Here is a 27,477-nt window from a genome sequence, read left to right on the forward strand (position 1 = left end):
AAAATATATACAAGATAACATATTCGTTTTAATTCAATGTCAAGCTAATCAGACTTTGAGCATCCGGGCCATGAAATATTTGCTGCATTAGAAAATGTTTGTTGGGTATAAATGTTGAAAGTTTGATGATAAATTAGATTGTGCTGACTGAATTAGTACTTGATGTTATTAAATAAGTTTGAATTAATCAATAATCAGGAAAATTAAATAAAAACACCTGGCCTCGTATTGATAAAAGTGTTCTCATGCTCAAACTTAGTTTTATGCTCAAATCAACTTTCTTAAAGCAGACAGACATCTTCCAGTGTTCCAAAACAAAATAACAAAATATTGTGAATTTCATGTTTTAGTTAAGTACAAGAAAATGAAAAAAAAAACGGTTATGGATTTTAAAAATTTCAACTTGTGAGTCTCCACTTCAAGAAGAACTATTTTCAAAGATATGACACTAAATTCTTGGGGAATTTTACCCCCAATCTCTTAAATAGATTATTACTTCACTTTATCTGTAGCCAGTTTTCTCGTGGTAAATTTAACAGATATATTCTCTGGGGTGGCTATGAGTCTAGTCGCTTCTCTGGATGCCTCCAGAGTCTAGTGACTTCTCTTGCCTTCTTCGGAGTCTAGCGTTTCCAATTCATAGTCTTTTATAGCTTCTCCATGGATATTAGGAGTCTAGTCGCTTCTCTGGTACTTTCAGAGTCTAGCTGCTTCTCTTGTTTTATTTGGAATCTAGCTCGCGCTCTTTATCAAGCTTCTCTGTAACTTCGCAGAGTCTATAGCTTCCGTTAAATCTTTATCAAGCCTCTCTGTGACTTCGCAGAGTCTAGCTTCCGTTAAAATATTTTGAGAATAATTTGTTACTATTAGTAGGTTTGTTATAGAGTGAGTAGCCCCTGATACGCCAAATGTTTACAGTAGGTTTTAGTACTTGTTCTTTGCTTGCACATTCATATCTGTGTCTTAACTCAAGTAATAAACAGGTTAACTCTTTCATTGTGTGAAGTTATGTATAAAGCAACCTTTAAAAGTCACATCCATCTTTTTTTGGAAAACAAATAATAAGTGGGGATTGAAAGGTTGCATTTGATTACGAGTCAATAAAGGCTATTCTATTATAAGAGATTCACTCAATATTCATTTTACGGTGAGCTGATTTTGTGTAATAGGAAATCTTTCATGGGGTCTGCTGTTAATAAAAGAAAAGGTATTTGTGTTTTACATTGATTGTTGGTTGGTGTGGTATATTAAGAATGAATTTCACTGTTGTATTTAAGAAATCTAAAGTCAACCTAATCAAACCTGGGTTGATGGTGGGGCTCAGACAGTTGAAGAGTCCTGCCCTGTTACAATACTTAAAAAAAATCGAAAGAAATTCACAAATGTTTGAGTGAATTTTAATTGAATACAAGATTAACTCCTTGCGGAATAATGAGATACAAGTAAGTTACAGTAGGTGGAAGGAGTCTAAATTTGTATTACATGTAAATGTCACTAACACAGTCACTAACTGTTCGCCCCTGTTTCAGTGAGCGGACTATGGACCTGACGTTGGTACTACAGAACAATTCGTCCTCTGGCTTGGTCTGGTGCGGGATCTCTGGACGACAGCTGGGGAAACTCCCACAGAATGAGCACATGGACCTCAACCTGACTCTGATAGCTACTATTCCAGGGCTACATGTGAGGCCAAACAAACTGTCTTCCCTAAAACATTAGCAAGTCCCATGGTTCCATATAAGGCATTCAATGGATTTTTTTAAAGGAATAATGTCTAAGATGACAGTGTCTCAGCTTTCCTTTGTTACATGCCCAAACAGGATATTACTGGGATTGAAATATTGGCTCGTTTATATAGGGTCTGGTTTATGTAGGGTATCAATATTTGAATATGTATGTTAAGTTGTTATATACTTTAATGTTGATGTAAGAGGAGAAATTAAGAAAAAATTAAATTTTAGTGTTGAATTATTTCTTTGCAATGAAAAGTCGAACAGGGGATGTATACTTGTACAGGTCTAGAGTACTTGTGTGGCCACAGCTAATGGAGGATAGGGAGAGTCTAAAGGAATCAAGATGTGTTTATAATGATTTTTAATCAATTTATATTTCAACATCAGTAAAACAGCACCAGTATCCAAAGCAGATAAGGTCATGATTTTGCAAGGTTGACATTTAAAGAAAGAAAGTACTGAATAACAACCTATAACAGCCAGTATATATAACAATACAGAAAAGACAATGGCTAATTAGCCAGGTTATTATACGACTTCCGTGTAGCTCATGTTGTTTGTCTAGGCTCTCACAGTTGTCTCCCTTACTTTGCATCATTTTCTGTCATTTGACATGGGTTCAGTACTTACAAGTGTGTCAGTGTTCTGAAGAAGCCTTAAACAAGGGTGAAACTGTTTGACACATCCAAAAAAAGTGAAACCCTACCCCTTGATCTGTTAGGAATGATATTGATGATGTTAATGACTTGACAAGCTCAATTTATATGAAACATTGCTGGAGATACAGAGCATAGACTTAACTACAATGTACATGATAAACATTTTGTTGAGAAGTTGATTGCATTAAAGGTCACTGGCTGACAGTGGTTTTACATGTAAGTCAAGCTAAGAAGTGTTTTTTTGCAAATTTTTCATTTACTAAGTACTTTATAAATTATTTACTTTCATACATCACAAATATTATTTTCCAAGACACAAAAATAAATCACTTATGAAAAAGAAAAGTATATTCTGTTGCAATTGGTTTAATGTAAGGGTATTTTTTTCATGGCAGAAAGACTTGACAGGGAGAAATATCTATAATTGTACACTTTGTTATTTGTAGACAATTTCTGGGCTGAGGTTGACAGACAACTTCCTGAAAAGAACTTATGAACATGATGAGCTATCACAAGTTTTTGTGTACAACGACTGTAATCAATGAAATTTCCAGTCCATCACAGATGTTCTACAAGGCAAGCCTGTAGCCATTTCGGCATGGATGTTCTATACAGCAGGCCTGTGACCAGTGGTTTCTGGATGTGGGTCCTCACAGGAACTGACCAATGCATATACAAAAATATGTGACAAGCTTCAGAATCTTTATCCAGTAAACATAATGATCAGTGTGTAGGGCCTTGCAGAAGTTCCAGTTATTTTGTGGCCATCGTTATTGACTGGCTGGAATGGAATGTTTACAGACAAAATAATGTTATGTAGATTTGGTCACGATTGAGATGATGATTAAGTTACTTGTGATTAATGCTACCTGTAGCCTTGTGACATTGATCTAGTCACATGTTACCAAGACATTTACTGTGTTACCCGTTGCCTGATAAACACGGCACATAGTTATCTTAAACCTCCAATATATAACCTACACAAAATGGAAGGGAAATTCATAAATTTGTAGATTGCTCATTAATTTATTAATCACTTAAATCATGGTGTACATGAACATATGTTATGCTAAAACATTGATGTAATCCTGTACAATTCAATATGTATATTAATAGAAAGTGTAATCATTATTGTTGTAAATTCTTTATAAAAAATGTACATTTAAGCACATTCATGTACATGTATTTGTGAATAACTGTGTATGAAACTATAACTATGATTTTCATATGTTTGTGCTTGGGTGAGTAAAAGAGGTTGATAACATTTCATTAAAGTGTTGTATAAGTGTGGCAATGTGTTGATATATATACACTTATTGGAAGTATGAACGTGTGTGAGGGACCAATAGTTTTGTGTTTAAATGCTTTCATAATTTAGCACTTTGAAGTAAGTGCAAAAAGTGCTAAAAAATACTGCTACAATAATCATGTTTACCATATTTGCATTGTGGAAACTGTGTATGTATAGTATGTCCACACATGCGTTATCTAATTTTCCCCAACGGTTACCTCTTCGTTACGCAGTCAGTGGTCATTGTTCATTTGTTGCCAAATCTACGGTTAAAAAATGGATTTCTTTTGTATTAGTTTCATGGAACAACCTGTATTTAGAGATCACCTTCAGGAAGTCCACAAAGTGGTCTCTTAATACAGGTTCAGGTATCTCTAAAAATAACTAATCAGAAGTTTTCAAAGTGGTCTTGTAATAGAGTTGATCTCTAGAGTAGGTTTGACTGTAAACACCTGGTATCCTAGTATAACACCTGGTACCCTAGTATAACACCTGGTAACCTAGCATAACACCTGGTACCCTAGTATAACACCTGGTACCCTAGTTTAACACCTGGTTCCCTAGTATAACACCTGGTACCTTAGTATAACACCTGGTAACCTAGTATAACACCTGGTACCCTATTAAAACACCTGGTACACTAGTATAACACCTGGTACCCTAGTATAACACCTGGTTCCCTAGTATAACACCTGGTACCCTAGTATAACACCTGGTACCTTACTATAACACCTGGTTCCCTAGTATAACACCTGGTACCTTAGTATAACACCTGGTACCCTAGTATAACACCTGGTACCCTAATATTACACCTGGTACCTTAGTATAACACCTGGTTCCCTAGTATAACACCTGGTACCTTAGTATAACACCTGGTACCTTAGTATAATACCTGGTACCTTAGTATAATACCTGGTTCCCTAGTATAACACCTGGTACCTTAGTATAACAAATGTTATGTGTTCTTTGTCTTCCACATAATACTCATACTTTACATTTCATACAGCTGAGTGCATTAATCCAGTTACTGCTAGTCAGTTGTCTAAATATACAGCCAGTGGGACGGATTGAACATTTCTTACAAAAAACATCACTGTAATGAATCTGTCTCGCAGTCCAGCCACTTTTGGTGGGAAGGAATGTGGTTTGATTATGAAGGCCAAAATGTAGACAGGTTAAGAATTGGCTATGTGAATGATTTTGTGCAATAGGTACAATTATATTGTAGATTCCATAGCAAGACATTCTTAATGTATACAAGGAAGGGACATTTCTAATATACCATCATGTCAGAATCGTACTGTGTCCTTCCGTATGCTTGTGTCTAACTGGAACAAGGACGTAAATCAATCAGAAGCTTACTGTATTGGGTTACAATACATGGACAGGTCCTTGATTGGAACTAGTTACATAACACTCCAAGTATCATACCCCGGAAGGTCAAAGGTCAAGTTAGTCCAGACTACAACTTCTGATAACAACTAGATTTTGATGTGAAACTTTTGTCACAGGTATGAGTATCATTACTTGAAAAGTCATGTAACACTCTCGTGCTTGTTTCCAAAAGGTCAAGGTCATGCAAACGGCCTAAGGTCAAGTCTTTAAATTTCGTCAAATCATCTTCTGATCATCTTCAGTTTGGCTATTGAACTCTGTGCCATAACATTCCCATATCTGTGCCCAAAAAACAAGGTCATAAGTTGATAGTTTGTACCACTATGATAATCAGCATGGACAGATACTGCCAGTCAGTACCACCTACTCTTACTGTCTAGATATACACGGTCAGTGACAGAAACAGTTGTTGTTATCTGTCACTTGATATAAAGTCACTATTACCAAAATGATATATCTACCAAATTTTGTTCCAAACTCAGACAATAATAATTATTAACTTGGAACAGATTGATGTGAAATGCTTTATTTGATCCTAAATGACGTGTATTCAAGTCACTTGTAGATAAACACAATAAACAAAGTTAAGTATGCATATGTTTGTTTTTGTTTATTGACAATTAAGGTATAGGTACTACTGCACCTTTTATCCTAGCAAAGAATAGTTCCACTTCTGAAGTCTTCAGAGCATTTTATTTAACCTTGGAGCATTGATTCATCCATTCGTTCTATTGAAGATAAAGCAACTTACTACCCATGGCAAGGTATTTAACTTTCATTTCCTGGATAGCAATTAGCAGATTACAAAATGTTTAACCAACTCCTAGCAGGTTTATCTAATGAGTTGGGAGTGAGGAAACCTATAGTGGTTGTGGGAGAAAAGAATACTCCAAATATATTATTGGTCTTTTAAAGTATAGCAGTTTCTCTCCAAATGCCATTTTGTTGGGATTTTAGCTCACCTGGCCTGAAGGTGACTACTTCTGAATAATCATGCGGCCCAGAATGTTGATATTTAGCCAGTAGCATGCTTGGATGAAGGGCTATCAAGCTTTTTTCATTTGAATGACCTTGATCCACTTTAAAGATCACATTTGGTCAAATATGTATAAACATTTAAATGACCTAATTTCAATAAACAAAAGGATAGGGTGGTGATATTTTGCAATTTGCATCCTGAGATGAAAGGCTATCAAATTTGTCCAACATAATGACCTTGTTCGACTTTCAAGGTCACAGGGTAAAAAGTTTTTTTAAATCTTTGAGCAGGTTTTTTTTAATGACTTTTAATCATAAATACTAATATATTGCCTTTAGCTTTATTTTAAATCACTTTTGAAGTTACAAGTGTGAGATTTATACCAGGTGAGTGATGCAGGCCCATTGGGCCTCTTGTTCTTATGTCCGGAAGCCTCAGACATATATACTGTGGTGAATGAAGAGTGGTTTTCTATGCTTCAGGAATCATTCAATCTGCCTGTGAATTTCTTAAAGAACAGTGTATTTATCCCAGTTTGAAACTTCTATAGGAAATCTGGATAAATACTGATATTTTGCCTTTAGCTTTATTTTAAATCACTTTTGAGGTTTCAAGTGTGAGATTTATACCAGGTGAGTGATGCAGGCCCATTGGGCCTCTTGTTCTTTTGTCCGGAAGCCTCAGACATATATACTGTGGTGAATGAAGAGTGGTTTTCTATGCTTCAGGAATCATTCAATCTGCCTGTGAATTTCTTAAAGAACAGTGTATTAATCCCAGTTTGAAACTTCTATAGGAAATCTGGAAACCATCCCAGATTGATATCTGAATCTATCTCCATAGATCTACATTAATCCTCACAGTTTTAACAAGAAGCCAAGTATATTTCTTCTTTTTTGAAAACAAAATTGATTTTATTTATTCATTGACACCCAGCCACTGACAGAAAGTCATGTAATACCACAAAAGAGATGTGAAGACAGAAGAGATGTGAAGGCAGAAGAGATGTGAAGACAGAAGAGATGTGAAGGCAGAAGAGATGTGAAGGCAGAAGAGATGTGAAGACAGAAGAGATGTGAAGACAGAAGAGATGTTAAGGCAGAAGAGATGTGAAGACAGAAGAGATGTGAAGGCAGATGTGAAGGCAGAAGAGATGTGAAGACAGAAGAGATGTGAAGGCAGAAGAGATGTGAAGGCAGAAGAGTTGTGAAGGCAGAAGAGATGTGAAGACAGAAGAGATGTGAAGACAGAAGAGATGTGAAGGCAAAAGAGATGTGAAGACAGAAGAGATGTGAAGACAGAAGAGATGTGAAGGCAGAAGAGATGTGAAGACAGAAGCAAACAAACATCTGAACACAATATCCTTATGGCATTATACTGTTGAAAGTATGAATAAAACCTAAACAAAGCCTTTCTGTTGTTTTAATTGTGGAGGTTAATGGCTTTACAACAGACAACTTATATGTCCACACATGACTTTAAAGTCCCTCCAGGGTCAGGGTCATTATAAAGTGCTTACACACAGAAACATACCTAAACTCATCAAGCATCCGATAAAATCAGACTTTTCTGTTCGTGTATATACTTGTTCTAAATCATATTGGCCTCATAAGGGCTATGAATGTCATAACTGTTGGATACCATGATTTTCCCTGAAAGACACTATTCTGTTAATGAAACAAGCATACACGATGTTTACACTTATCTGAATCAATGAATTTTTATAAATTGATTGAATTTTCTGTGAGATGATTTTTTTTCGAAAATTGTAAACAAACATCATAGTTCCATTTATTCAATTGTCGTTCACAGACACCAGGCCTAACACAAATCTTTTAATATACCTTCTCCAGTTGACAATGAAAGCCGTCAGAGTTGCTTAGAGAGAAACCATCAAAGCGTAAAATATTTGGAACTAAACATTGAAAACCATGCTTTGAATACATTTATTTGGGAGGTTGTGCCCTGGCAATGATTTTAGGTAGGCCATTTACTACAGCTTCTTATCCACATATTGAAATTCATCATCAGGTAGATATAAGACATTGAATAGGATCCCGACAATGAAATGCAACCAGGGATACAGGTCTTTTCAGACTTTAGATTCTCAAACGTTTCGGGAGTAAATATTTTCGGATTGCCGTCTTAAAAAGTTACGATATACAATAAATATCAGCTTATTAAATGTTACTTCTTTTTTTTATCAAATGAACCTGTTAGATACCAACATTTTCGGTCTTCACATATCAAAGCGCCAACCTACCCAAGCACACATAAACAAGGTGAATGTCAATGTACTACTGAAGACATGTGTCAGTCAGATTGTGTAATATGGACAGCACCTGTCAAACATTGTCAATGTAACATTAATGGCACGACGAAGACATGTCCAAACGGATACATTGTAGTTCTTGTCCTAGGTCTTCAGGTTAACAGTCCAAACGTATACATTGTAGTTCCCGTCCTAGGCCTTCAGATTAATTCATTGTAGTTCTTGTCCTAGGCCCTCAGATTAACAGTCCAAACGGATACATTGTAGTTCTTGTTCTAAGTCCTCAGATTCCGAGTATTACCGGTTGATTAGCTAGTTTCTGTGTCGAGCGCATGGTTAGTAAAAACAAGTTAGGCCTCGATACATACACTGAAATCTCAATATAATGACCACCGTTTCTAAATGTCACCACCATCGTATGTAAAGGTTCTTTTTCTTGTAAATAATTTTGTATGCTTCTCTTTCGACCTATCGCCAAACCAATTGATAACGCCAACATTTCGTCGGACAAAAAATGGCAGTATAAAAAGGTTTTCGTGCATTTACTGAAAACTAAACCACAATTGTCCATGCTAGGGTATACTCTAATCAGAAAATTACATGATGTTTTATGAATTCTATGGGAAACGAATCTGAATTAGGTCGAAATATGCCCTTCTTTTGACGTTTGAAGAAGTATCTAACGACACTGTCTATCGCAAGATGAATGAAATCAAGATACAGCTAGACATAGTTTTTCAAGCCGCAAACCGTCGTGTTCAGACAACTAAGACGGCCGTTATTGACAAGTAACCGTTCGGACAGGTTTTAATGTACACCATGCTCGAGTACAAACTCAGAGTATATTATAGTTATTTACCTGTATATTTATAGCCATCTCGTCCATCAAACATCCCATATATACACTGCTAGGTACGTTTATAAACCTCGCCCCGCGGCCGTGTCATCTATAACGAGGTCAGCGGAACTCGGTTGACAGATATATACATGTCTTGTTGGGAAAACTTGTAATTTAGAGGAAATACGTTATTAATGAAAAGAAGTTTTTACCTATTGAATTGTTAAATTATTTACGTTGTATGAAAGTTGACGTATAAAAGATAAAAACAAAATAAAACAATTCCATAAACATCCGCGATTGCTGTTTGGGACGAGTCGAAGGTATATATAGGCGGGCTTCTGTAACAGGGAAATTGTGTACGCATGCGCACGAAGAATTAAGAAATTTCGGAGGTTCGTATACATAGGAAATTTCGACGAACACAGCTTCGGATCTTGACAATGGTAAGAATTAAATATTCTCTTCGTTGATGTTGATGAATACCTCACCAGAACTTTAGGAAGATAACGGTGTTTTTTTTTATACAATATTGCAAATTCATGTCATATCGTACTGCTCAGAGTTAAGACAGTTTAGGGGCGCCTAAATGCGCACATACATTGCAAAAGGTGTGTGTCGATCATGTGTTTGTGAGTTAAGTTTTAATTTTCACAGATGCATGCATGTTAAACATTGTAAACAAGAAAACCTTCGGTTTCATATAGACTGAACCTGTAGTTTCAATTGGTATGCGGTCAGACAGACATGATGTGGGGGATAAAACCGGAAAGTTTTAACGAATGTATCGGATTATCAACAAATTACTCATAGTCGTCAAAACAAATCAGAATTTACGCCTGACTGCTGACCTGCTGCAGGATTTGTAATGTTTTGTATTTCATTGCCTTAGGGGTTCTAAAATGATTAATGATGGTGTATTAATGTAGTAAGGATGACTAAATATCTAACTCGCCACAATTACTGTAAGTATAGAAGTGTGTATGCGCATGTTTATAGACAATCTTGTGGCAAAAAGGATATGCACCACACTTTCAAGTGTTGACTTAAACAAACGGTACGATAACTGTTTGGAAGGTTTGTGATGTGAAACACACTTTGTACGGTACATGTATTTAGTATTAAAAACGTGATCTACATGTGTGCTGTAGTATTGGTAAACTTGCCTATCTCAGAGGAGTGTTTGTGAGGGTGCTACCTAGGAATGGGCTATTGTATGGAGAAGCAGATGTGTCAACAAAGTGATACTAAACAATGTGCAGATCAAACTTTGGTCAGCAGTAGATCTATGTTTGCTTTAGTCGCGCATGGTTGTCTCAAAGCTTCGCTGCTATTGCTGTAAAGAATCCATGTAACAATACCCTGGCGAGGACATCGCCTCGTGCAGATAGTAGCGTTATTGCTAATCAATTGTCACATATGCTTAGCAATATTCTTCGAGAGCTTCACCGGATATCTTTAGATACCCGCCTTAGGGGCTCTGCAATTATGCTTGTTGTTCTTCTTGATCCTAAGCGCCTTTTTGCTCTCACCTTTAGATATTAATATATAGTCAACTGTGATGGGTTCCCCAGTTGACTGCATACATACATTTAAAACAGAAGGTTGCTGATTCAGGACCATTTGAAATGCTCAACACATTTACTCATTTTCTCTCTTTGTGTATATAGTGTCCGCCCTTATTTCTTTATCCTAACTGGGCGTCTTCCTTTCTTAAATTTTGGTCTGGAGAAGCTATTGCGATATAACTTGTACCTTGCTGCTGCCTCTGCTTCTGCTGTAAGCTTAGTCACAAATTCTCATTTATCTTTCCTGAAACTGTTTCTAAATCTCATATGAGCTTAAGTTGCGTTCAGGCCCCAGTTTCACGAAGGTTCCTTAAGTTAAGAAGCTCCTTATCTTGGATATCTCCATAGGAAAAGCATTACGCATTTTAAGTTAAGGAGCTCCTTACCTTAAGGAGCGTTCATGAAATTGGGGCCTGGAGTTCGAACTGGTTTTTTTCTACTTTTATTAGTGTCGGGTGAGAATCTTGATGCCTTACAACATGCTTTCATTCATTGTTCTTTTCTAAGGGTTTTATGAAACAGTTTCTGAGCTGATGTCTTTTGTTGGCCTGCATTGCTACATTAAAGCACGTCCGTTTTTCGAGGTTCTTTTCAGATGTTTTTACATCTTCAGTTTCACTTTAACCACAGCAGGTGGTGATCTGCGGCTGTATCCGCCCTTCTCGCCACCTTTACATCTTAAAGCGTTCTCCTGTACCCACTGGAGATTCAAACATGCTGTATTTGGTTTTTCATCTACATGTAAGGAAGTTCTCTTGACAACCTTGATTATGTCGGGATAAGATTCCACCGATGGCAAGGTGGTAGTTGGAACACTACCTGGCGAAAGGTTCATATCTTCTCATCACTAGTTAATAACGATGTTGTCATTTGCCACAACGATTCCTGCACTCACTCCCTCCCATCCTATGTAGGTCTTCCTTCATAGCATGATTCAATCCCTATGAATAAGGCTTATGATCTTTAATGTACCTAAATTCTATAATGAAAATGTCAAACGCCTTCGCCATACTTCCCTCCACCTTGCTTTTGCTGTTCTAAGCATATCAACGTCACACGCCTTCATTTTATTGACGATGGTCTGCGCATTCTATGTTCTGATTTTGTTTATGTTTATTGTCATTTCTTTAAGATGTACAACGCATTGTATCAAATATATTTCAAGAAACAGCAATCAAGGTCTCTTCAAAAGTTTGAAAGGGATGTATTGATGGTTTAGATATCTATAATTGACGTTAACAAAACGTCGAGAGAAACATTTTTGGTCTACGTTTGTAAATATTTGCAGAATAACTTCATGAAAATCAAAGTATGTACAAATTATTAGATTTATTAAATGTCAACCATATATATCAGATATAGTATACATTGTATATGGCTAAATGTATCAAAATGTCAATAAGGGTTTCCGAGTTTTTATTTATACTTCAGACACTCGCTCCAGGCCCTTGTGTATCTTATTTTTATATGTGAAATGTTAAAATTGCACGGCTTCAAGGTACTATAGAACCTGACATTTAATCAAACAGGCGCTGATAGTCGAGGTCCTTGTGATACTGACGTGCATCCTACCGCAGCCGTCCCGAGGATTCGGGATGGGCCCTCCCCTGGGTGCTTGTGTGGATATGTGGCCAAAGGATCATGGTGCTGACGCCCAGACGTCTGATCCGCCCTACACTATCACCGTCAGTAAGAACACGTACTCCCCAGGGGAAACCCTAACAGGTATGTTGTAATGAAAATACCCTTGGTAATCACTCACATTTAAATTAGATTTATCATCGATAAAAGGGATTTTTTATGGGTAAATATCATCATTAGTAGAAACTCGTGGGTAAATTCTTAGGATACGTCCCGAATGAAAGATTTACACGTAAAACATTATTAGCAGTATTGAATCTAGGTAAGGATTATAATTTTACAACTAAATATAATTTGGTTGTCATCAAACTTAACCTTTTATAAAGTAAGCAGCTTGTGTACAAGATGTCTCGTGAATCCTCGGCCGATTTAGTTTATATTTACACCACAAAATTGTATATTATGGTAACATTTATTCGGTCAAGGTCAACGGGTCAAAGGTCAAACTTAACCGCTTTTGAGGGGATAGGGTGTATCACTGACCTTTGGTTTTATCTGATTTTTGTATTGAAAACATTTCTTATGATTTATACGATGTTTGTCCTGCTTAATTACGAAACCTATTATAGGCAATGTAAATTGAACTAACCGATAATGACAGTAATATAGTATATATTACTTATGGTAAACCATGGCGTTACACTCCGAACAAAAACGCGATTTCTTGATCGGAATACATAAATCGATTGTAGATACGATTGTGTGATGATGTATCCACATTCCCATTTTTTTAGGTCACCTGAGACAAAGTCTCAAGTGACCTATTGCGATCGCCTTTTGTCCGGCGTCGTCCGTCGTTCGTCGTGCGTCCGTAAACAATTTACATTTTCGACTTCTTCTCCAAAACCCCTGAACCAATTTCAATGAAATTTTGCAGAAACCTTTTATGGCCAAAGGTCAACAAAAAATGTGGCCGGTTTGGTCCCCAGCCCCCAGGGCCCTGAGGGGCGGGTCAAGAAAGGGTGAAATTGACTAAAATTTCAAAAATCTTCTTCTCAAGACCCAGATATGGTAGAATCAAATACTCTTCATAGATGGAAGGGTCTTAAGGTGCCCTACCGAAATTGTGAATTTTATGACCCTGGGGTATCATGTTTGCCCCTGGGGAGGGGGTAAACTTTACTATAGTTTATATAGGGAAATCACATTTTGGACCAACATTTGTTTAATTTCCATTGGAAGTAATTCAATTTAGGTTAGCATTATCAGTATTGGGTAGCAGTTTGATGGTGTGCACATATGAGCCCTGACTGAACCCCCGGGGCTGATGGGTGGGCCAAAAGGGGTCGAAAAGACTGAAATTTCAAAAATCTTCTTCTCAAGACCAAGATATGGTAGAATCAAATACTCTTCATAGATGCAAGGGTCTTAAGGTCCTTTACCAAAATTGTGAATTTCATGATCCTAAGGTCTCACGTTTACCCCTGGGGAGGGGGTAAACTTTACTATAGTTTATATAGGGAAATCACATTTTGGACCAACATTTGTTTAATTTCAATTGGAAGTAATTCAATTTGGGTTAGCATTATCAGTATTGAATTGCAGTTTGATGGTCTGCACATATGAGCCCTGACTGAACCCCCGGGGCTGATTGGTGGGGCCAAAAAGGGTCGAATAGACTGAAATTTCAAAAATCTTCTTCTCAAGACCAAGATATGGTAGAATCAAATACTCTTCATAGATGGAAGGGTCTAAAGGTCCTTTACCAAAATTGTGAATTTCATTATCCTAAGGTCTCACGTTTACCCCTGGGGAGGGGGTAAACTTTACTATAGTTTATATAGGGAAATCACATTTTGGACCAACATTTGTTTAATTTCAATTGGAAGTAATTCAATTCGGGTTAGCATTATCAGTATTGAATTGCAGTTTGATGGTCTGCACATATGAGCCCTGACTGAACCCCCGGGGCTGATGGGTGGGGCCAAAAAAGGTTTAATTCTCAAAGACCCAGATATGGTGGAATCAAACACTCTTCATAGATGGAAGGGTATTAAGGTTTATGACCCTAGGGTCTCACGTTTCCCCCTGGGGAAAGGAAGAGGGGGGAGGGCAAAATTTATTTTGGTTTATAATGGCAAATGATACTTTGAATATTACATGTTAATAACTTGATTGGAATTATAACCCTGAGTTGACAGTTTGATACTATAAACATTTTGAGCCAGCCCTACCTCCAAGGGCTGTAGCGTTGGGCCCAAAGGAGTCAGTGTGCTAAAATTTCTTCATTTTCCTTGTTTAGAATCAGAGGTGCTAGTTTCAAATACTTTTTAGTCTTAAATCTGTATGCTAGATATTGAAGAAGGTGGTTTTATTGTTTTTTGTCACTTTGAATAATATTTCTGTTCGTGTTAAAATAAAATCAACTCTCTGTATAAATATATCAGGTGACCGTTAAGGCCCATGGGCCTCTTGTTATGGAGAAACGTTGGGTGAAGAGAGTAACTGTGGTGGTCATCTTACAGACCAATATATCACAAGTGTTGGATTGACCTTATGCAAATCTTTATGAAAACGAACTTCTCCTCGTACTTTTTCAAGGGTCTCCGTGTAAAGCATTCCCATGATAATATTTTACCCTAGTTTTATCGTTTTTGAGTTCGAACTAAGGTTTTGTTTACGCTACGGCATCCTCTTGCTACTTTTTGACGTACACAACTCTATCATTTATAAACCTTTTTTATCATGTGTTTACTTTATCGCCATCTGGTTTAAATCTTGCAGTCGTGGTGAACACAACTATAAACAAAGAAATCCAGTTTTTCGAAGGTCTGTTGGTACAGGCGAGGCGAGCCAACTGTTTTCACCAACAGTATGAAGAGGCGGTCGGATCGTTTGGCCTACAAGCAGGGGAGACCTTCCTTGGTCTACTTGACTGCCAAGGAGGACGAAATGTATGTACATTGTACATAGCGGACGAAATAATATTTACATGCGTGGGAACACATCTGTTTAACTTTTTACCAGAAAAAGAATATTATCTATAATGTGTAATTTTCACGTGAATCACCAGATTATCATATAATAAATTCAGTTATTTATTCTCCATGGTTCAAAAATTTCCTTTAAACAATCATCAGAATTTTGATACATAGATTTTTTTAAATTTTAGATTCCCCTTTTTTGTGATTGAGTTACAGTTTTGCTTGTTGTACAATCATATTTGCAGTAGGACATTTTAATCCGGTATCACTTCCTGATAATTCTAGTGATGGAAAATGAACACATGCCTTGTCTTTTTGTAAATTGAAATATCGTCTCTTAAAAAACTGGAGGTGGAAAGTGGTCCTTGCAGGCATGAACTCTTTGATACTTTTATATAAACATTGTTTCTATTCCACAAAAACCTTTAGTTCACACATTTTGCTATATTCGAGCTATAACAACACATTTGCACATGTCACTCTCTCAAAGTCATTTTGAGTGAAGTTGTGCCTCTATATACCTCTGATATAGCAAAATGTGGTCTAACGAGGTTTAGAATTATGGTTGAGAGCTTTCAAATATTTTAATGACACATGCAGAAAAAAATCCTTACGCTACTCGGACGCGTTTATTCTTGATGTAGATCCTATTTTCTTTTCTTAAAAAAACAATCTAAAAGGCAACAAAATAAATCAGCCTACCTAACGTGATGTTTGCTTGGTTTCTAAGACCCTGAAGTACATACGTAGCCTACCTAACGTGATGTTTGCTTGGTTTCTAAGACCCTGAAGTACATACGTAGCCTACCTAACGTGATGTTTGCTTGGTTTCTAAGACCCTGAAGTACATACGTAGCCTACCTAACGTGATGTTTGCTTGGTTTCTAAGACCCTGAAGTACATACGTAGCCTACCTAACGTGATGTTTGCTTGGTTTCTAAGACCCTGAAGTACATACGTAGCCTACCTAACGTGATGTTTGCTTGGTTTCTAAGACCCTGAAGTACATACGTAGCCTACCTAACGTGATGTTTGCTTGGTTTCTAAGACCCTGAAGTACATACGTAGCCTACCTAACGTGATGTTTGCTTGGTTTCTAAGACCCTGAAGTACATACGTAGCCTACCTAACGTGATGTTTGCTTGGTTTCTAAGACCCTGAAGTACATACGTAGCCTACCTAACGTGATGTTTGCTTGGTTTCTAAGACCCTGAAGTACATACGTAGCCTACCTAACGTGATGTTTGCTTGGTTTCTAAGACCCTGAAGTACATACGTAGCCTACCTAACGTGATGTTTGCTTGGTTTCTAAGACCCTGAAGTACATACGTAGCCTACCTAACGTGATGTTTGCTTGGTTTCTAAGACCCTGAAGTACATACGTAGCCTACCTAACGTGATGTTTGCTTGGTTTCTAAGACCCTGAAGTACATACGTAGCCTACCTAACGTGATGTTTGCTTGGTTTCTAAGACCCTGAAGTACATACGTAGCCTACCTAACGTGATGTTTGCTTGGTTTCTAAGACCCTGAAGTACATACGTAGCCTACCTAACGTGATGTTTGCTTGGTTTCTAAGACCCTGAAGTACATACGTAGCCTACCTAACGTGATGTTTGCTTGGTTTCTAAGACCCTGAAGTACATACGTAGCCTACCTAACGTGATGTTTGCTTGGTTTCTAAGACCCTGAAGTACATACGTAGCCTACCTAACGTGATGTTTGCTTGGTTTCTAAGACCCTGAAGTACATACGTAGCCTACCTAACGTGATGTTTGCTTGGTTTCTAAGACCCTGAAGTACATACGTAGCCTACCTAACGTGATGTTTGCTTGGTTTCTAAGACCCTGAAGTACATACGTAGCCTACCTAACGTGATGTTTGCTTGGTTTCTAAGACCCTGAAGTACATACGCAGTAATAGTGTACTACATTGTTAGACTTGCTGGATGATGATTGAATTCCTGTCTGCAAATATATATGTTAAGACTTTTGTTGTCTTTGCGACTATTCGACCCCATATCTAGACTTCACAGAGCTAACTATATGTATAGCAGTTGATTGATACTTGACTTGCGTACTATCGTCTTTCAGAGCGCTGTTGGACACATTGCACATGAGCATATCGTAGACAGAACCTTTACGTGGACGGCTCCAGCTAATTCTGTTGGTCATATCTACTTCCGGTCAGTAAATATAAGACTTGGTTCCGAAGCCTGATTCGATTTGCCGTAATTGACTAAATACAATTACAAAAATTGTTTCATTTTATATTCATATAAAATATATATATATATATATTTAAGATCATTTTTAAGGAGTAACGATTATTTACACGTTCATTTTTTTTTTTAAATATTTCAATCGGAAAATGTGAGCTTATGATTTGTAACACTCGGACTTAAATCGGTAGAGAGAGAACCAAGAGACTGAAAATGTTATTTGTCTCTTACACAATAAATGTAAAGCTATATCTTGAGCCAGCATACACTGATCAAAAGGACCTACCTCTGAATGAGAACATGCATCTGATATCCCTACCTTACTGAAAAACGCCAAACTCAATATCAGGTTTTTGGGAATTCATGTTTTGTCTTTTCAGTTTGTTGTCGTATGAGTTACCGTTGCAGTCGACTTTTAATTTGTCCTAGACGTTTGTCATTCTTTGTTAACGGTATAGTGTTTCGATGTTTCTATTTTGTTTTACATGTTAGGTACAATCTACATTTCTGAACAATTCCTTTCCTTGTACAGGGCCACAGTTGCTAGGCGCCAGAAAACATTCTGGACACAAGTGACATCAAACTTCGTTCGGGACGCCTCGGAATCATCGTCTCCGAAAGTCTGTCCGATACAAACACGACGGAGCGTTGACGCGTGTACCAACTCGGCGATGCACTGGAATCTTTCACGTTGTTTACTCCTTCTCGTAATCATGGTCTCGGCGTCCAAGTTTTGGAACTAGCTCCAGGATAACTTGCCCGTACTGACTGGATGCAAAGAAGAAACCTTTTCTTATGATGAATAATTGTAAGGTTGTGACAGTATTTTATTTTCTAAACCACCTTGTGATATTGATACATATAATGAACAATTTAAGATATATTTCCAAAGATAAGAACTTTTTAAAGTCTATTTACTTAAATCCTTGGCCATGTATACCGCGACCAACATACTATTATTATGTTACACAACAGGTTGATTGTAATTATTTTATTTAACTTAAAATAATAGTTTAACAACCCATCACTGGTGCCGTAACATCGATTTTCCTTTGGGATTTTTCCAGGGGCGAAAATTTGTTTGGAAATATGTAGTTTTTGTGAACGACTATTTAAGATATCAATGAAATCATATCAGTTAAATGTTACAGAGTGTCGTTGCAGTTCATACCAAGAATTGTATATAGCTTAAAACATCCATACTACCATGGTCGCACAATAATCTAGTTCATTCTGTTTTTGGTTATTTTCACCGATAAGAATGATGTGAACACATTCTTGGTAGGCCTTATTTCATTTTAAATATTAATATTAATTGTTTCGCATTATTGCATTTACTTTTATTTCAAAACAGAGTGTTTCTTTTTTCAGAAGTATTTTCTGGTATGTATAGTACGTGGAGGAATGCTTAGAATTTTCGAAAATTAAATATAGCATTATCTTTTCCGTTTGTCAAATACATGATAATATATTTCTTAATGAGAATAGCAAAGTTAACTGTCAAAGCAGATAACATTATAAACATTAAAATGATGTTTGTATCGCAAAAATAAAAGGAATCCTTTTCAAGGAGATCGAGATGTCGACCATAGACTTGTCTATGGACTTCATCAACTAGCGTCCCTCGAAATTCTTTGTTGCATTTGTCTGTCAGAATATTTGAAACATACATCTGTATATATTGACATAATCATTTCATTTTTTATTGTTCAGTATTTAGGTTATAAAAAAAATAATAACCTGCATATATATATAGATATGATAGACCGTACATGATAGGTAGGTATGTACAACAAGATAAAATCGTATAAACATTCATTGGGTTGTTGACGCATTGAGTGAAAACAAATAAACAGGGAAATTGACACATTTGTGTTGTTTTTCTGCCGTCCATGAGATCATGAAGCATGCTTACACTACCATCCATATCTCAAATATAATTAACCCAAAACAATCTGTTGAAAAACAAAGCAGTTATAAGTCAAAACAAAAAGGCGTATTTACAAGGTGTACATAAACAGCATACCTTGATTTTAGCATCGGAAAAAGGAGAATTTCAATTTTATTTCATTATCTCAGGACCTGGTGACTAAAGGATAAGCTTTGTTTATTTTACTATGATTAAGACAATATCAATACGTCAACTTTGAACTCAATGTGTTGTTGATTTACTAAACACTGATATAATTATATAGCTACATGATATATATCTGTGACTACATTATCCCATTCATTAGTAAGTTTAAGAGTTAATCCACTGAAAACACGGTATTGGAGAGCATCGACAGAAACATACATATTAAATGTTATATAACACATTTATAATGCATGTCATACGAACATGGAATAAATGTATATATAATACATTTTAATAAAACATACATAAAAAATATCGTGAACATAATATATATATAACATTTTTTATATAAACATAGACTATATAAGTTGCAAACGTTATATCAACAAACAGTAAAATAAGATTGACGTTACGTAAATATGTCTTTCATATATCACTCACTCACTATCTCATGGAGGTATATAAAACATTATTACTCAACCGTGATTTGAAAATTAAACAAAAAAGTCCGTGAGTTGTTCGGAAAACGTTACGTTTCAAGAACAAATGAAAGATTAATATATAGACCCTTGAATAAGTACAAGGCTTTTAAGTCCAGGTGTTACGAACGATAATATTCATAAATAATATTTTCAATTGACATTGAAAACAATATGATAAATATAATTTTACATCATTTTAACAACAGTAATTTTAACGGCAATTCTAGTAATATATTTACATACGACACAAAATGCACTTATTCTAAACATCGATCGTTTCTCTGCCTCGATGAATATTCAAACTGTAGTCATTTTCTGTATTTTTTTTCTAACTTTATTTATTCAATACTTTGTATTCATTATAAGTCACCAGTTCCATCAAATCACCAGTCACTATTGACTGTCATCTGCTTTGAGGGGATAATAATAATAATATTATATTTGGCTAAAAATTCACGAGATATATATTTAAGCGTGAACGGAATCGAGAAGACACGATCATGAAATTAAATAGTCCTCTTTTTTTTTTAATTCGTCATTAGTTAACATGGAGAATTAAACTTCGTTTTTTCTTTTAATTTTGCGAATTAAAATCTTGGTGAATATGTTACTGTAATAACAATCGTGAAGTACAAGTATCCACGAAATTGAAGTGATTTACAGTGTACAATATATAATATAAAATGTCCTTCGGTTATCTCCTTCAGGTAGTGGACTTCTTGTTCATCTGCACATATTGGCTCAAAACCTTGTAACAGAACTGATATTGCTCCTGGAAAATAAAGAAACAAGAAAAGTATTAACAAAACTCATAAATCGTATGGGGTATAACTTGATATTTGTATATGCATTCGTTCAATTTCAATTCTGATATCATTTAAACATACTTGATTGACGAAATGTCATATTTGATACCTAGTTATTTATGCATTAACTATGGAAAATGTGCATTATTTGAACCTGAGAAAGTGATTTTTACCGAGACGAAATCAAGGTCAATAGTTTTTAGGTCCACACCATCTTAATATTCATCAAAATAACAATCATAAATGTTATTTTGGAATTTAATTAATACGGTTCTTATCATTAAACAAAGTGGAACAGAAGAAACCGCCAAACGGTCTGCATTTGGAGAGAATGGAGAGGACTGTGACGTGACGTTTCAAGTGACGTCATTAAGAAATGTTGATTTGCAATTTCTCAAAAGTAACACCTAATCAATATCACAAAACACCGATCTCTATGTCGTTATTATCCCCCTTATGAACATGTTGTAAACTTGTGTTATCTATAAACTACATTTACAGAAATTTATCTACAACAATAATTATCCACGAACAAAACCAAAAATTTTAAATTCTCGCGCATTATATCTTGACCTTGTCAGAAAGCAAAACCTGTGATTTGCTTTTGACGTTTGACCTATGTGACCTCTTTGACCTATATCGTAGAGCATGCACGCATGTTCGTGACATTTCTGTACTCCAAGTTGAAAGAGTTATTGTTAAAATTTCTTTTAACTACTGTGACCTATTGTTTTCATTTCCATGCAAAAAAACATAATAACAAATCCTGCTGCTTAGTGTATTTTAGAGGTACTCACAAAAGACTGAATTGCGCCCGGTTTTCGAATTAGAATCTCCCTCACTATATCGAATACGTCCACCAGTTGGTCCACTGATACTTTCTGTATAAGGGATGCTACTACACAGAACGGTACACATTTGGTTTGTCCGTCCCTGAATTACACAATGTAATCAAACTTGACTCAACAGCAACATAATTAATGCATAGCAATAAATTGCATAACGTGGTTTTTGTTGTTTTTAGAATCTAAATTGTACTATGGTAAATCGAATTTCACTAGACTAATTCTTTTCTCTGCTAATAATTGTTTCAATTTTAAGTCAAATATGCTTCCTTAACATAGTTATTGCTTACGCGACTTAATTACTTTTAACCTGATTGAGAGTAGGGTTTGTTAATTTAGATATGCCGGGTTAAGTTTTTAGGTTTTACTTTTCAATGAGACAGGAACGATTTTGGGTACAAATGAATAATGACTGTTTTAAATAAGTAGGCAAAGGATGAAGAGGCAGTACAGTTTATACGGACGTGTGAACAAAAGATCACACAGTTTCGAATCGCATAGGTAGCAGTTAAGAGGTGTCGATTAAAATCAACAGTCAAATCCGGTAATAACAATATAGGACACTTACAATGTAAGTCATGAGGAATACGTCTTGGGAGTAACAGTCTTTGATTTCAAATATTTTAACATTGAAATGAGTATGTTTTTCTATGAATGCAGCCAAACTGTTCCCTAGCACTATTGAAATGTTGACAACGTAAAGGTTTTTTCAGTTTGTTACCCCGGAGGAAGGAAAATGGTGTCATTGTAAAGATCTATTTCAGTTTGTATCCCCAGAGGAAAAAACTTATGTTCTCCATTCATAGAAGAGAACATTTCTTCATGTTGTCGTATTATTATTAAATGCGACGTCATTGAATTGTTGAACTTTCAAATGTCGATCTAGACCTTCGATGATAACGATACAGTAAAGTTACATATTTTCGCGTTATTAAATGCGTTGATACCAAGAGATGCACTCATCCATTAGTGTGAATGTGAAAACACTGACATGTGAAAACTTGATTTCACTGAAATTAATACGTTTACGATATATTTTGCGAGGTTAAATATTTTCGCGTTACTTTCCGAAAATAGTTTATCGAGAATTTCTGTATCTTTGTTCGTTTTCAAAAAAAATCCTTTTCAACATAGTGGCTAAAAATGAAGATATTTTCAGTATCATGTATCTGTGTTAATTTGTATCATACTCAATCACTGGAAAAACTAATAGCTTTCTGTTTCGTTGCTTTGGTTACGTGTATTCACACATGTCATAATAACTATGATTTTGTAAATGGTGTAAACAATGTCTTATCTTACTTGCAGACAATAGTTGTAGGGTTTTCATCATCGTCTTCTCTCGCAAGCTCTGCAACACGTATCAACTTCTGAGTGGACGTCACCCCCTTCTTGTCTTCGGTACCAAAAGACAGATACACTTTGACCTTTCGTCCCCTTTCTCCCTAGAAACGAAAAGTTGTATTCATCAAGTTTAGTTTACTTATGTACCTGGACAAGTTGTTTTACATGATATTAAAAGAAGTATTTTTATAAGCAGGTGCATTATTAACACGTGTCACTATGCTTAAGTATTTGGCAACGTAGAAAACACCTGTAACTTACACCCGTAACTAAGTCACAGGAAATCATTTAATGGTGAATTATGAAGATTTAATATTTGAGATACGAAAGACTCGCTTTTATCTAACTTATTAAAGTTTTCGTGGTTATAAAGCTGTAACAATTTCGAATCAAAGATCTATTATATAAGTTATACAGAAGAGCTATCGCGGACAATATCTGAATTTATAATCGACTGGAAAAAAGGACACGCGGAGAAACAAAGAAAAGGAGAAAACGTCATGGACCAATCCTATGCCCACTCATTATGGGGGTTTTTTGCGGAAAATACGAAAATATCGATCATGCATTTTATAGTTTACCTGTTTCTGAAGGGATACTGTCATCTCTGTGATTCCACTATCAGAGGACCTCAGGCCTTGGGACTCCAGCAAAAATGGTCCAATACTCAAAGGCTCTCCTAGAGGTACAATGTCCATGTTCTGGAAGTCAAAATGGAAAGAAAATTACATTAGGACAGTGTTATTGATGTAGCTACACTCTCTCTGATGCAGATAAAAAGGACCTTCAGGCGCCCAAAATAGCAGACACTGCTAGACACTTTATTCTGCCACCAATTGCCAAGTGAGATTTTGGCATTATCAAAGTATTTTTCATTGTACCGTAGGTGAGGTGGCAGATATAAACGAGTTGCATTATATAGTCTTACTATATTGTCATTATATGACATAATGTCGTGTAAACGTTCATGCTGCTAGACTACTATATTATAAAGATAGTTTGAATATAAGGGCAGAAATTTATTATATGTGTGTCTAATAACTTATATTTCAAAAACATAGTTCATCAAGATAATTTTACTTTATTCATACATTAACTTTGTTACATTCGTGTGACTGAAGTCCATTAACTGCATTTCGAATCTTGTGTTAGAATGACCTCCCTTGAACTATTTAATTTAGCAGCATCTAATATTTGAGATTACTTTTGTAAATTAAAAAAAAACGTAAATGTTCCCTTGTTAGTAACACATTTGGAAAGAAGATTTATAAAAAAAATAATCTAGCAAATGTCCCTTAATAATAACATACATCTTCTACTTTATCAAGAATGACGATTGTCCGCGAGTTGTAGTCGTACACCATGCTCCAAAAGTCCACCAGTGTATGCCGCAGAGGGATTTGTGTCGCCAAGTAACCCTCCATGTCCGTACAGGTCTGTGTGACAGGAAACAAAAATACTGAATGTAACGAGATAAAAGATATAAAAAAAACTGTAAAAATATAAAATATGTTTTCAGATATGAAACTCTTTGTGGCAAAAGATATGGGTCAAATTATGCATTATATTGCACGTCTCAAAACTGTATTTGATGTACCACATTCAGGATATGGTAACATTGATAATACTTACCGGAAGTAGGACAGCATTTATATAGTCACCATTTCCGGTGTCGTGGGAAAGTAGGGGTGCCCGATATTTGTCACCTTGAAACAAAAGTACAAACAGAGTAATACATTGAGGTATACCTAACTAGTTAAACTTCGTCCATTATAGTTAAAGAAGATATTCCTGTATTCTTACATTGGAAACATATTTATATTGCAGTAAGCAGAAGACACTTGCTCTACCAGAATACATACCATTGTTCTCTTTTTTTTGTAAATAGTTTGCCCTAGTTTTTAGTTAAAGTTGCGATTTTGTTGTCTCTTCTGTATCTCTCGTAGATTTGTTTAATCGAAGCGTTAACATTTTATACCTGGAATTAACTTAATAAGGAAACGTTTCATACTTTGGGGTGAAACTCACAAGGTAAATTGTTCATACTTTGGGGTGAAACTTACAAGGTAAATTGTTCATACTTTGGGGTAAAACTTACACGGTAAACTTTTCATGCTTCTGTTCTTGCACACGTTTTGGACAGACAATGCAGAGGAATATTCTGAACTCTCATATTGAGGGCGATTTTTACGTAAAATCTGAAACATAAAATTTCTCATTTAAAGTAATACATACATAAACTGCGTAGATATAGACGTGCATTAAAAGTATATGTATTTAGCCAATGTGCTTTCAGTTAATTAAAATCTTTTGAGGCGTCAGCTTAACTATCGTTCATGTCAGAAAGCATCCTCCCACCCCGCTCCCCAATTAATGGCACTGACTTGAAGGGCAAATAGATCGAGATAACGAAAAAACAACATGAAATATCCGTAACGATATCATACAAAAGATGTTTCTAACATTCTAACGTCATAAGTGTTATTGTCTCCCGTTTGCGTACATTTAGTGACAATCAATAATCACAGTGAAGTCTATACGTATGTATCAGGAAGCGGATATTTTATCTAATAGAAACCTAGGCTGAACTCAAATTGATTATTTCATATTTTTTTAATACGGAGGAGGTATTTGATTATATGTATGATAACAATCTACCTCGAACTCCTGTTTGAGTCTGTGTGTGTTCTCCGATACGTCCGGGACAAGATTCCGGGGGATGGATGTGTCCGGGTACGTCAGACCTACTACCAACGAATCGTACAAAGCCACGTACTGATCCTGGAGGGGGAAAAGGGAGAGAAATAGCTCAATATTCATATATTAATACTTTATTCCAGTTGTCTTAAATTTAGAAGATCACCCAAATCCGCTAGAGGAATGTCAATCTTTCTTTCAAAGTCTTGCGAAGTGTTTTTCAGACAAATTTGAACAAATCGTATATAGCAGTCGTTACTTTCATGAATTCAAGTCCTTGCCTATACGTCGTTCGAAAAACAACCGTAAAGACAAGAAGACGCAAAATTCAGCTACATATGTATTCACAGTATATCGATATAACTCACATCAGATCGCCGAACTTAGTATAAGAAAAATTATACGATCCATTTATCTGATGCAAATAAGTACAAAAGTCATTGCCGCCATGTTTAATTGACTTTAACAATGAACAACGCTAACATATATGGCCCCTAAAATCGGTACGTCTAAAGTATGAACGTACGAAATTGTTAAATATAATACAATGAGTCTTTAATTATGCTAAATCTCATTGATAGAAAAGAGGTAAATTAATTCGTGACTGACGATATGTTCCGATAATTTCGAATATTGTGAGCAGTACCTGATTCTGCACCATACCAGTGCGACAAGACCTCATTTTCACCACGTAGTTGTATACATCGATCACGCCAGTGCGGCGTCCATGTTTGAGAAGAGCGTCAAGGGCTATAAATGTTCCGGTACGGCCAATTCCTGCACTGTATTGAAGAAATAAAACATAAATATATATTACAGCTTAAAAATGTATGTAACTGAAAAGTTAAATTTGTCATGAAATCGGAGTTAAATCTGATTTCTGTTCCCAAAACCTTCACGAATATCTTTTCTTGTTTTTAGATGATCATTTGTTTAATCATGCAAAGTTCGTTATTCCTGCTGTTCATCCTGGTTTATTTAAGTCGACCCAGTCGGACTGGGCAGACATCCTGTCTTATCTAAGTCGACCCAGTCGGACTGGGCAGACATCCTGCCATATCTAAGTCGACCAGTCGGACTGGGAAGACTGGGCAGACACCTGCCCGTATGCCTGGCCGCGGGGGCTTATTACGGATGCTCGTGTGCATACTCCCATACTGATAATTCATGTGTTATGACACATGTACATGTTGGTGTGTGTGTGTGTGCATGCGGGCATCAGTGGTGGGCCCCAGTGGTCAGACTGAACCCTAACAATCTTAAAATGATAAACTCACTCTTAACCTATTGTAAGTACCTAGCAGAGGTTCCTGGGCAGGAAGGGGGAGTATACATGTATGTAATAATCAGATCCCAATATGCTTGCGTTACATATACACAACCAGAGTACCTGTGGCCCGTACTACATTGTCATATTATACTCAGAATTAATAACATTAGCTATATCCGCCATGTAAGTCAAAAAATACTTCTTCTTGCTAATGACATTGAGCTTAATCCTGGTCCCATGCAAAATATAGAAATCACCCATCTCAATGTTAGGTCTGTAAGGAACAAACTTGATATAGTTGATTCCGAGCTGCACCTAAATGACATTATTTGCTTAACAGAAACGCATCTAACACCAGATATTCCCAATAATGATATTATGCTAGACTCATTTCCAAATGAACCATACAGAAAAGATAGACAAAATAGGATGGGGG

At 36.1% G+C, this 27,477-nt stretch overlaps 3 protein-coding genes across 9 annotated transcripts in view; 2 read left to right on the top strand and 1 right to left on the bottom strand.

Moving 5' to 3' along the window:
* LOC110466698 (trafficking protein particle complex subunit 13-like) overlaps nucleotides 1-5,671 on the top strand; it is a 169,268-nt gene extending 163,597 nt beyond the window's left edge. For all 7 annotated transcript variants that reach the window (XM_021523388.1, XM_021523392.1, XM_021523393.1 and 4 more), the window contains 2 exons: nucleotides 1,530-1,683; nucleotides 2,839-5,671. In XM_021523388.1, the coding sequence (XP_021379063.1) occupies nucleotides 1,530-1,683; nucleotides 2,839-2,937 (253 nt within the window). In that variant the 3' untranslated portion in view covers nucleotides 2,938-5,671. The remainder of the gene's footprint in view (nucleotides 1-1,529; nucleotides 1,684-2,838) is intronic.
* Nucleotides 5,672-9,505: 3,834 nt separating this feature from the next.
* On the top strand, nucleotides 9,506-19,385 carry LOC110466681 (putative defense protein). Its single transcript, XM_021523361.1, has 5 exons — nucleotides 9,506-9,613; nucleotides 12,265-12,460; nucleotides 15,101-15,270; nucleotides 17,393-17,484; nucleotides 18,053-19,385. Exons 1-5 carry the CDS (start codon nucleotides 9,611-9,613, stop codon nucleotides 18,261-18,263), a joined length of 672 nt encoding a protein of 223 aa, XP_021379036.1. The 5' UTR covers nucleotides 9,506-9,610; the 3' UTR covers nucleotides 18,264-19,385.
* A 93-nt stretch (nucleotides 19,386-19,478) lies between these two features.
* Nucleotides 19,479-27,477, bottom strand: part of LOC110466680 (multiple epidermal growth factor-like domains protein 6) — a 37,637-nt gene continuing 29,638 nt past the window's right edge. Inside the window, exons 34-42 of the mRNA XM_021523359.1 lie at nucleotides 26,418-26,553; nucleotides 25,733-25,855; nucleotides 25,173-25,272; nucleotides 24,707-24,780; nucleotides 24,385-24,510; nucleotides 23,656-23,775; nucleotides 23,033-23,175; nucleotides 21,683-21,818; nucleotides 19,479-20,851 (exon numbers count right to left, since the gene is read on the bottom strand). Of these exons, the coding sequence (XP_021379034.1) occupies nucleotides 20,783-20,851; nucleotides 21,683-21,818; nucleotides 23,033-23,175; nucleotides 23,656-23,775; nucleotides 24,385-24,510; nucleotides 24,707-24,780; nucleotides 25,173-25,272; nucleotides 25,733-25,855; nucleotides 26,418-26,553 (1,027 nt within the window). The 3' untranslated portion in view covers nucleotides 19,479-20,782. The remainder of the gene's footprint in view (nucleotides 20,852-21,682; nucleotides 21,819-23,032; nucleotides 23,176-23,655; nucleotides 23,776-24,384; nucleotides 24,511-24,706; nucleotides 24,781-25,172; nucleotides 25,273-25,732; nucleotides 25,856-26,417; nucleotides 26,554-27,477) is intronic.

This window comes from Mizuhopecten yessoensis, unplaced genomic scaffold, assembly GCF_002113885.1.
Source record: "Mizuhopecten yessoensis strain PY_sf001 unplaced genomic scaffold, ASM211388v2 scaffold11141, whole genome shotgun sequence".
Lineage (NCBI taxonomy): Eukaryota > Metazoa > Mollusca > Bivalvia > Pectinida > Pectinidae > Mizuhopecten > Mizuhopecten yessoensis.

Bases quoted from the DNA above. Each gene is read 5' to 3' on its own strand.
- LOC110466681 (XM_021523361.1), top strand. The intron at 15,271-17,392 runs GTATGTACATTG...ATCGTCTTTCAG, and splicing joins ACTGCCAAGGAGGACGAAAT to AGCGCTGTTGGACACATTGC. The intron at 17,485-18,052 runs GTCAGTAAATAT...TTCCTTGTACAG, and splicing joins GTTGGTCATATCTACTTCCG to GGCCACAGTTGCTAGGCGCC.